The 12,234-nt window shown below is 35.1% G+C and overlaps 1 protein-coding gene across 2 annotated transcripts in view; it reads right to left on the reverse strand.

Moving 5' to 3' along the window:
• Positions 1–12,234, reverse strand: part of LOC114665742 (regulator of microtubule dynamics protein 2) — a 212,195-nt gene that overhangs the window by 74,223 nt on the left and 125,738 nt on the right. For both annotated transcript variants that reach the window (XM_051919315.1, XM_051919316.1), the window contains exon 5: positions 8,132–8,192. In XM_051919315.1, coding sequence (XP_051775275.1) covers positions 8,132–8,192 — 61 coding nt within the window. The remainder of the gene's footprint in view (positions 1–8,131; positions 8,193–12,234) is intronic.

Here is a 12,234-nt window from a genome sequence, read left to right on the forward strand (position 1 = left end):
ACAGCACCTAAAAAGAAAGAAATAATGCACAAACATATTGACTTTGTTGAAATATACATCAAACAACAAAAAGACATTGGTTTAACAGTTAAACACAAAAACTCTTAATTCCAAAATTAAAGAGAAAATACAACAATGTTCTTCAGCAGTAATGGCCATTAAAATTACAATCAGATCATGGCATATCATGATAAAAAATATATTTTTGTCAGTTTCAAAAACTTTAATTAGTCATCAAAAAAAAATAAGATGCATTCTTGGACCACAAGCTTAACATGGTAAACAAGCTAGAGTGTCCTAGGAATTATTAAGCTTAATTCAAGTTAATTCAATGATCTCTAACCTATTGTCATTAAATTATGCAGTGTCTGGTACTTCTAATAGGGTTACCTTTGGTAAACTGGCATAAATGGTAGATCATTACAAAGAATAATTTAGATTTCTACTTCCATGATGGTCTCATTAAAACTAATCAAACTTTATTAGTTTCAAAATTGACTTTATTAGAATTTTATTAGTATGAGAAAACCAACATCACTTATGGATTTTTCAGACATCTTTTCTGACTCAAACACACAGCATATTTTTTATGAAAAGGACTAGGAAAACACTAGTCAAGGTCAAAACCGTGAATAACCAGAGCTATCAACCAAGTCAAAGCAAGAACAAAAATCAAAGTTCAGGGACAAGAACAGAGACAAGAGAAAACATATGAGAACTGGGAAATTAAAAATAAAGGGCTTAAAAGTTACAAATGAAGATAGGTTTGTTATTTATAAACTCACTAATTGGAAAAATAGATGCAACGTTTAATGCTGTAGGGAATCACAGTGACAGCTGGAGAGCTGTGATTGTGAGGAAAATCCTATCTGACCAGAATCAGAGTTTTAAATTGTTAGCTTTCTTCTAGTTACAAAAACAAAAAGTTGTTCATAAATGCAATAGGTATCTGAGCTTTTCTGCCTCACTCTGCGCTGTCTGTGCAACACGGCCACCAAGAGCTTCAACAACTCGGCACATCCACATAAAAACGACAAGGGTGAGCTTTCTTGAAGGCTTTTACTGGATGTACCTCATTGTAAACTGAAATATATACAAAAGAAACATACAGGTATGTACAACCAAAGACAATAAATAATGATTTACAAAGCAATACATAGACAGTATACATTAAACAATAAAGCTTTAAAAGTCAATTACAAAGCGAGTGATTTGCACGGTTGGATCGAGACAAAGAGAAGCGCGTAGACATAGGTTCAGATTGCTGCGTACCAAAACTAACCAGACCCAGGGGTTTATACACATTAAAGATATGCTTCGGACATGACCAAAACAAGAGATAAAGGGGTGCCTACGTGAGACACATGGGGTGTATTGTATTTAAATGTTTATTATGGGACCTACATGCTTTACGTGAGTTTCATAGACATTTATGACACCACTGTGAGTGTGGGACATGAACGACAGGTGTGTTAGTAAATGACAAGACAAAGGGGAGAGCACAGTTCAACAAATAACAGTAACAGCTAACAACATGTGGGGCAGAACATGAGCACTTTGTCTGTTTATGATAGACTTTGCAGGATACAGGTTAGTAATCTGTATTAATTGTAAATTGTAAACATTTGATTAAAAAAGGGTTGTGGAGTGCTCAGTTAGTCACCATTTGGAAATGAACCGACTTGGATGGCTGAGAAGTTGGGTGACTAGACCAATGAGACCCAAAAGGTTATTGAAGATGTTTTGAAAATATCAATTGAATACTGTGAATACCTTCATTTAATGATAATTCAACTCTCATCTTAGATAACCTTCTTCCCTTCTATGTATTGGGAGACATGGGAAGTAAAAAACGGAAAAGAAATCCCCTTAAACAGAAACACTGTTTACGATATCAGCAGTGTAGGCAGCTGCAATGAACTGTTGACAAAGAGTGCTTGGTGCCTGATTATAGCAGTAATCTTAGGGCCTACTCTAAATTTTTCTTTTACTGTTTAGCACCCTGTCTCTTTGACATCTTGTAAAGCAATCTGAGGTACATTGTTTGTATGAAAAAGTGCTATATAAATAAATGTTATTGTTGTTGTTGTTATGTTGTTATCCCCTGCACAGGGATTGTTCCTGCCTTGAACCCTATGCTTTCTGGGATAGGTTCCAACTTTGCTCAGGGTAATGTGGATTCAAAAAATGGATGGATGAATTTAGCACCTTACACGAAGTAGAGTTTGGTAAAGGGCATACAAATTCAAACAAAATCCACAAATTCAAAAATATTTATATGGTAGTGAATTTCAAATAGCTGATGTCTAAATGTGTTTAAAAACTATAAAATAGCACTTTAGACAAAAACATAAAATAAAACAAAGTTGTCAGTCAGGTGCATCTGTGTGTGCTTTCTAGTTGCCAGGAGGTGTTCCATTTGTCATTTCCTCCCTGGCTTTACTTTTTATAAGAAGAGGAGTTCTTGCTGTATACAATAAAGTACATTAACCAAAAGAGCCAGACATAGAAAAATGCCATTGGACAGCACAATAGAGGCATCTGAGAAACAACATTAATGTTTAAAAGCATAAATGAATGTGAAGCAGAAAGGTTTCTATAAAACCATCTAAAACCGTAACAGGTAGAGTAAGGCTGAAAAGGAAGGGCTTTTACATAACATGAGAAAGGAAACCAGATACTTTTATCCACTTTTATAGACAGTTTATTTTAGGTTAAAGCACCTACTTACCTAAATACTCACCTAACTGGATAATCTGTTTGACTAACAAGCTTCAAAAGCCATAAAACATTAGACACACCCTGGGAGAACATGGAAGTACTGGAAGTACCCCCAGGTCTGGAACAAAAAAAGCTACCTCTGGTGCATCGGGGAGTCAGCGTTGGGAAGCAGAGGACAACACACGAGAAATTGTGCATTATTACTGTGCTGGACTGATTGAACTCTGTGAAGAGCTTATTATAATTTAAAATCTATATATATAATTCACTAAGTCCATGGCAAGCAAGACGCACGCAAGACAGCCACGCCCGCCAACATTTCACTAAACAGCCGACCATGGCGCGAGAGCAAAAGCATTTGCCAAGAATGTGTTCATTAATCAAGAACGAAAGTCGGAGGTTCGAAGAAGATCACATACCGTCGTAGTTCCGACCATACACGATGCTGACTGGCGATCCGGCGGCGTTATTCCCATGACCTGCCGGGCAGCCAACCGGGTAACCAAAGTCTTTAGGTTCTGGGGGAGTATGGTTGCAAAGCTGAAACTGAAAGGAATTGACGGAAGGGCACCACCAGGTGTGGAGCCTGTGGCTTAATTTGACTCAACACAGGAAACCTCACCCGGCCCGATCGTGGCTCACAGGTGCATGCGACTGAGGCAGTGTGTGGAAAATGAACAGTCAACGTGACTCAGAAGTGCATGTGGACTGTACACAGACGAAAGCAATTCAGGTGAGGTGTTGGGGGCGGACACATGAGCAGGCAGTGCGTACTGAATGATGACTAGAATGGAGGGGGCAGAATGGGCATCAGACGATCAAACTTGCCTATCTAGAGGATGTAAATATCCTAACACGGGTTCCGTAGGTGAACCTGCGGAAGGATCGTTACCAGTTGTGCCGACCCGTCGTTGGACGGTTAGGACCCAAAACCTCTTGGGCCCGCTTCCCCGCCCTCTCTCCAGAGTTCCATCTTTGCATTCGCTTACAGTCGTATCCTCAAACCCACCCCATTTGGACAACTGTGTTTTTCAGGAAGTGTTCACCCATCAATACATAATTATGAAAACATTAGACACAACCTGGGAGAACATGGAAGTACTGGAAGTACCACCAGGTCTGGAACAAAAAAAGCCACCTTTGGTGCATCGGGGAGTCAGGGTTGGGAAGCAGTGGATAACACACGAGAAATTGTGCATTACTGCTGTGCTGGACTGACTGAACTCTGTGAAGAGCTTATTATAAATTAAAATACCTTTTATTTTACCTAAAGTTGTGTTTGGGCTTCTGGGGTGCCTCTAGGGGCTACACAGTCTAAAAACCAAAAGTGTAATATCCTTTCCCTATCTAAATCCTGCCAAAATCAATTTTTGATTTTTATTTGAAGCTTAGGTACAAACTGCAGTATGCTGTCATCTTGTTATGATGACATTGTGCCCTGTGACCAATAAGAAAATACACTGCAAATAATTGAACACGATGAATGCAGTAGTTATTATAAATTTTTGTTGTGGTTATCCACTAACAACACAAATGGACATTTTAAAAAAAATTATAGTAACTCCATTACTATTAGTTAAAGAACAGAATTTCCATGGAAGCTAGCACACCCTGCTGAATACACTCATCCACTTCAGGGTCTCCTGCCCCTAGTTCCTTCAGGGAGCATGAGCATCACATGCTTCCTCCTAGGCTACCCCTCTCCCACACTTGAGCTCACACTGATGTCCAATAAGATCCAGAGCATGTCATACACATATAGGGCATAGTATACCCTAGAAGCTCCTATCTTGCTAAATATCCATGAGCAGAATCTCTCCTCCTGCCAAAGTGGCTCATTGACTGGCAGTTTATTTATGGATGTAACACTGCTCTGGGTCATCCTGTTGCTGCTGCAATAACTTACATACAATTAACAGTGCGTTGCATTTTGGGATTTTATTTAGAAAAGGATGATTTAATATTAACATTTCAAAAAACTGATCTCACCAATCTAACATAGCCATGTTTTTTTACTCATACTCTTACGATATATATACACTCAAAGAAAACAGAATGATGCAGCAATCAAAAAGGAAATAACAAAATAGATCTTGACAAATCATTCTTATTACAAATCACACACTTATAGTTTGTTGATTACTATATTTCAAAATGTAAGCAATTCTGAACTACTGTAATAATTCAGAAAGAAAACACTTATACAAGAAATCTGGTTAAACGGCTTATTGAAGACACAGGAAACCACGTTCTTTATTTATAAGATATGTGAAATGGATGGCTGGGTGGAGAAAGATAGAAGTTTAAAATGATTTCAGTACATGTTTTTGTACAAGCAATAAAAAGGTGTGGAGTATTGACGAAAACCTTGGTGTCAAAATTAGCTCATATAATATGTGAAAAAGGACGAGTTTAACTCAAATGTTTTTATTGCTTGTATCCATAATATGTTGGTTAAGTGTATGGTATTAATTAAATGGCTCAGTTCCAAATGAAAAATATTTCTAAATGAATTCATTTAATATTTTTATACTGAAAACAGTTTTGATAATTTAATTTCTATCTGTTCAAGGTCTTGAAGAATACATCATTCAGAGTAACCAACAAGAACTTTCAATTGACATTCTTCTTAAGGTAGAAACATCCAGTAAAGCTGACTTCACGTTATGTGACTTCTAGACGAAGGGTATTTTAGATTTATCGACTGCAGTTGCTGGTCTTGTCACCAGACTATGTCAATTTACAACTAAAGACAAAATAAAATCTTTCAGTTCTGTCTGAGCGAGTCATTAACTAGCTTGAGTGAGGCAGTGGGTATGTTGGGAAACATGAATGGTGGCCATGGGAGCACCCCATCAATTGTCTCAAACTCGCTAAAGATTATGTAAATAAAGGCTATTTATTTGCTGGAAAAGTCTTCTAATGTGACATGGACTTTAGGAAGAAATTCCTCATATTTGTGGGGTGTTTCTTGCATTAGGTTGTGTTGATTCAGGGTTAGAGTGCAATCATACTTTAAAACTGCAGTTTCCAGTATACATTATAAAACTTCACACACTTAAATAGGATATGCAGACCTGGAACATGAAGGCAATGGATAAACTCTATAACCTATTCAAAATGTGGCTAAAATCATGCACAAAATACATGTAAACCATTGATGAAGCTGCCAAAAGTATTATTTCATCAAGGAATGAGAAATAAGAAACGTAAACAGTATAAAAGTAAATTATGAATTATTGCATACCAGAGTGATGTTTAGTTTCTACAGAAGTGCAACAACATTAAAAAGTAGGAAATACACTGAACTCTGTACATGTGACAATACTGTTACTACCACTCCACTTAAAAAATGATAGAATTATAAATCTACTATAAATAACCTTATAATACCATCAGCTAGGATATTTATTTTTGTGAACTTTTGCTTTGGAAAATATAAAAAAAAATTCAAAAGGTTATTTGCGTCATAGTCTTTTTTTCTCATTTCTTTAATCCTGCTTTCAGACAGATGTAATCTGCAACTGCTTTGAGTTGACAGGAGTGTCAATGTATTTGTTTGGAACCTAAGGCATCTTGATTCAAAGCCAAATAATGAAAAGGAAACACAAAACCTTATAAAGTAACTGTGTAAACTCTGGTGTCTGTGAATACTGGTTTGCACCCAAGATTATTTTTTTCCCATGTGACTTTAGAATTATTATGTTCTTTAAGGAAGGTGCTGTACAGGTAATAAACACAGACCTGTCATAGCAAATATACTCAACACATTAATCAATGTTGATAAGAAGAAGCTACGTTTCTGTATAACCTGTCATACGATATCAACCTACAGCAGATGTTTAGGACCACTCTTTTGTAGGTGCTTGTGAAACTTGTGTCAGTGTTTTTGCACATGATAAACAAGCAGGTTTTTGCTTAGAAACAAACCATATGTAGGCAGACGTTGGTTTAGGGCACAGAGTATCAATATCAGCTAGCATCTTGAAAACCATGGACCACTGGTGGAAAAATGACAACACGCAGTCCAAGTAGTTGTTTCAAAAGAAAAAAATTCTTTATTTTAAGTGCCATAAAATAAATCCAGTATCATGCCCTTCAAAATAAACGCAGTCCTCTGCAATAGCACAAGAAATATTCAACAAGAAACAAAAATAGGTGATGGTGAAACTAGCTCTAAAATAAAATGGGATAAAAAAATTAAAAAAAAAAAAACAAATAATCAAGGCTCTGAAATAAAATGGGATGAGAAAATAAAAAAAAAAACAATTCTTCCTCCTTGTTTAAATGCAAGACAAACATCAAGAGGACAAAAAAAAAACAGTCATCAAAAGTGAAGATAAACAGCATAGGCACAAAAAACACAAAAAACTCAGTGGAAACTCTGCAAACCTTACTCTTCATATGCCAGAATGTCAAAAGATGACCCCTGCTGGGTGTTTCCCAGTTTTAGATGCTAGGCCTGTTTTACCAGGCCAATCTCTCAAACTTCTTCCCAACACAACCAATCAGGATGCTGACATGACATTCCAATGCATAAAGCCTTGTTCTAGGTGGAATTTCTATATAATACAACATCCATCCGATTTGCAAGCATGGCTACTGGCAGGCAAATGTGCATGTGTCCCTCTATCAGGTAACTTCCTAAACTTACTTCTCTAACTCTATTCAACCATATAACCTATAACTCACAAACAAACAATTTCCACTTCAAGTTGAGCACAAAGACAATTTTTTACATAAATTTACATAGTGTCAGGCTCCTAGTATCTCATAACAAATTAAGGTTATTCAAGGCTTTGACCTATTCAAAGTAATGCAAGTAATAATCCAAAATATACATCTATGTTTCTCAAGCTTACGAAAACTCGTAATAAGGTCTAATAAGTCTTCAAAATCAAATTGAACAGATTGTTACAAAAACGCAAGAACCATGCTTAAATCAAAGTAACGTCTCCCATGCACACAAGTCTTTTACACCAGGTGAAGGCTGAACCAGACACCTAAGTGGCAGAGGACGGTCTCTTACTAATAAAACGTTTGAGAATCCATTTCACAAAAGTAGCCTTTTATTTTTAAAACTGGGTCACCTAAAACATCTGCAAGGATGGTAGATTATTAAATGTTTAGTCATCTATTGACAAAGAACCTCTAATCCTTTACCTCTATCAAATTTTACCCAAAGCAACAATTTTTTGATCATACAACAATTATTTGTCTTGGAATACAGTACCACTTATTATCTGTACATTTACTTAGGTCACAGATTTAATCAATTTTCATTAACCACCTATGGATTATTTGACAGAAGGAAAATAAGATAACCAACTATTAAAAGTTCTCATTTAATGAAAAAAACTTTTTTTCTAGAATGACAAAAATTACTGTTAAGTAAATATTTTGCACTCACCACTGATGACTCTCAGCACTCATTGAATCCAACTTAATGGCATCTTCTGCAAATATTTTGCCTGTAAAGCACAATAAGTATTTTAGAAAAAGCTGACATTAACATTCAGTAAGAAAATGTTTTAACTGTATTCTTTTTCAGTTATTTTTAATATAAAATTAAGAGTACAGCCTACCCCGGCAGCAAAAGATGCAAGGTGGTAAGTTTTCATATACTGTACATACACTAAATGCACAATGAATGTAACTTTAATGTTCAGTTGTACAGCCAAAAACGTAACCTAACTCAATCATGTTTTAATGGTTTTCTTATAGTGTACATTCCAGTGGTATGGTATACTTTCACTTGATTACCTGAAACCTCAAAAAGTCTATTTTTAAGTTTGTCTCTTTCTTCCCATCAAGAAGCAGAGTCTCCATTGTGACTCTAGCTGCTAGAAAAGGCCATATAAAAATTAATCAGGAAACAGATACATATGGAATTCTATATAGCTATCCAATAACAAATGTCAGCCATACACACAAAACCACTATATATAAAATACTTTATAATCTCAAAAAGCTGCCATGAAATTTTGTAAAAGGTCAGGTTGTTAATTGATGGTTTGGAAGCAATTACGCTTTAATCAGTTCTTTCATTTTTATGGAACTTACTGTAATATTTCAAATTTGGGCTTTGATACTGTATGCTTTACAATTTGTCTTGTTTAATAAACTGTGACATTTAAGTCTCCATTATTGTTAACATGTTCTCCAGTGCTTTAAGACAAAATATTGCTTCTTTTCTTTTTTTTTTGAGATTGAAAGTATAATATTTGAGTTGTGTGTTTTACAGGATTAAAAACTATTCCAGGAAAGTGCAGTGTAAACCAACTGACCAACCATGGACAAAAATACCTAACAAGAAAGATTAATGGAAAAAAGAGAAAATAGATTTGAAAGCCTGTACACCAGTGAGAGAACATTTTAACTATGAGGTACATTTATTAATGAATCATTTGTCAGACTTTACAAACATATTTTCACATTTGGACTTGCCACCATAACATGATATGGCACTTGCCTGGCAACATTGGCACAACCAGTTTGTTTCTTTTACACTTCCAGAAGAATGTGGAAACTCTTGTGAGTAATTTGATGTAATTGGGGGAATAAGGCCATAATACTAATATTAGAATGGCTTTAGACCTTTTAGTACAACTCTGTATCCAATCCATATGAGCTGAAAATAAAAAAATAAATGTTGTAGAGTCAGAGGAAATGTTCGCTGACAAAATGGGAACGTTCAAGTCCAAGTATTTTCTCAATGTGGCCAATGAAGTGCGAATAGGCAAACTGAAAAAGAGGGCTGTTGTAATGTGCCTTGATCAATATATGGAACTGTATAGGTAATTTAAGCAGAAAGTGTCAAATATTCTCGAGTTTCAGGTAGTTGTTATGAGTCTGTGTTGAATTTAATTTCTGTTTACTTCTTTTTGAGATATTTTAACCTTGTAAACTTTGATTTTGGGGTTACAGAGCAAAAGGGATACATTTTTCATATTTGTTTTGTAATCAGTTTTTAAAAATTAGTTTTGGACGCCATTTTTGACCCTAATAGGAGGCCACCATTTATGTGCTTTTGTTGTTATGATATGACTTGGGTTACTAGGAATGTGGCTTCAGGAGTCACATCCACTTCATCAGTTAAAGACAGCAGTTGAAAGCTTAACCTAGGCAGCCATTTTCTATCCAAGTTTGACAGATAACACCATAAAGACTTTTCTCACATTATCTTCTGATTTGCATTTATTCTGGCAATGACTACACTTTGTAGAAGACCCATATTGATTACGCAATGTACTGTTTATACAAAGCTTGTCCTATAGTAATACAATTCAGTAATGTGAGTCTGAAACTTTATATCCCACTAAAACAGTATATTATCCAAATAACCAGATGTACTTGTTCTTGATAATATTACCGCATTTCATTTATTTGTATTTTTTGTTAGAAAGTTCTGTGCTACATGTCTTGTCATTGCATATTTTTACTGATGCTAGCAAGATTTGCATTGGCTCTATAATAAATGTGATATTAGTTCTGTGCCTGGGAATTTGTTTTCAGCTGCTTCTGTAAAGATAATGCACACCACAAAGCTGGTGGCCATAGGGGATGCAAAAATAATTCAGAGAAAAGATACACTCCAGTCAAAACTTTTAAGTCAAAGGTTAAAATATTTATAAATGTTGCATCAAAATGTGTGAAAAAAAACATATTTAATTATGCCTGTGATAGCCTAATAATTAAATACTGTTCCTAGTGTTTGTTTTATTTTTGAGATGGGCGACTATGCGGTGGCTTTAGCATTTCCAGGTGTGACTTAAAACCCCACAAGCCCCCCTTTTTAGGCATATAGTAATGAGCTGTTTGACTGGCGAAAAGCTCCCAGAGGTAAATAGGAAAAAATATACTATAGAATATATAAAGGTTCTGACAAAATCCATTTAAAGAAAGAAGAATCCTTTTAATATCAATATGGACAGAAACTAGGGAATATTCTTTTTTTATGGTAGATGCCCTAAAAACAGATTCTCCAAGGGGCCTAGAGCAGTGTGGTATGCTAGGCAAAATAAATTAACTCAGGAAAGCAAGGGTACTTCCTGAAGGCACCTGCCTGAGGTGATATCAAGATTTTCTAGGAATAACTCTGATCATGGATGTTATTTAAAAGATTGCCCTTGATTTAACCATAGAATGGAAATTAACTTAAATTAAATTAACGGTTGTGGCAAGTGCCCTCTTCTACGCGGTGATGTGCTGGGGAGGCAGCATAAAGAAGAAGGACGCCTCACGCCTGCTCCACTGACAGACTGAGGAGATCATTCCTCCCCCACACTATGTGACTCTTCAATTCCACCCTTTGGGGTAAACGTTAACATTATACAAAGTTATTGTCTGTTTTACCTGCAATTTTTATCACTCTTTAATTTAATATTTTCTTTATCAGTATGCTGCTGCTGGAGTATGTGAATTTCTCCTTGGGATTAATAAAGTATCTATCTATCTATCTATCTATCTATCTATCTATCTATCTATCTATCTATCTATCTATCTATCTATCTAGCTTCTCCCCAGCAGTGTGTCCTTGAAATATGACTTCTGCAAGCTTGTCAAGGGTCTCAGGTTGAAGGAAGGTAATACAGATGTTTGAATATTACGGAAAGAGGCATTGGGTGAGACACATAATTATTAATTCAACAGCTGTATACTTGGTTTGGAAATTGACATAATAATAATATAATAAGAAAACCATTTTCTCTCAAGCCTCTGAATTTTTTTTTAATCTTAGCCTATTATTTATAAATAATCTACAATTAACACAAACAAAAACATAAAGACCAAACCCCTAATTTATTATTATTTTTTTTTCTAAGCTAAAATGTTATTTACATCAAACTTCTGATAGCAGCTTTATGGTGTGGGAACAATTTGTAGTATAATTGTAACTGAATATGAAAAATACTGCACAGATGAGATTACCTCAAAACTGCATGAAAGAAATGTGAAAATAACAAAACATTTTCTTTGAATATACTAGTAACTTTAGGACAAAGAATTGTTTTGTTTAGCTACATTTTGATAATAGGGTTTTAACATAACTTACTGTAGTTTTAATCAATCAATAACAATTAAATGATTTATGAATTCACTTCATCTGAACAAACATGTATAAGATCCTACAAGGATCAATGATGTATTATTTAACAATAGTTTCCTTATGAAAAGCCAAAATGGGAACAATATGTGATTTCATATACTGCAGTAATTCACCCTACCACTTAACTACAAAAGTACTCCCTGCCAAGAATATTTGGCATATGGTAAAAAGCACTTTATTTCCACACTGACTGAATTACCTTGTGACCTAAAACCAAAAAAAAGTACAGTGCATATAACAAAGAACAATAAGTAAACAAATGCTGCTTTAAAATATATTACTTATATGTATATAATATCTTTTATGAAACTGAGTCAATTTAACATCCGAAATGATTACTTTTGTTGTCTTTGACAGCTGTTGTTTTTTTGGGGATCTTATCTTCTCTTTAACTATCCATATAC

Source organism: Erpetoichthys calabaricus, chromosome 15, assembly GCF_900747795.2.
Source record: "Erpetoichthys calabaricus chromosome 15, fErpCal1.3, whole genome shotgun sequence".
In the NCBI taxonomy this organism is placed as follows: Eukaryota; Metazoa; Chordata; class Cladistia; order Polypteriformes; family Polypteridae; genus Erpetoichthys; species Erpetoichthys calabaricus.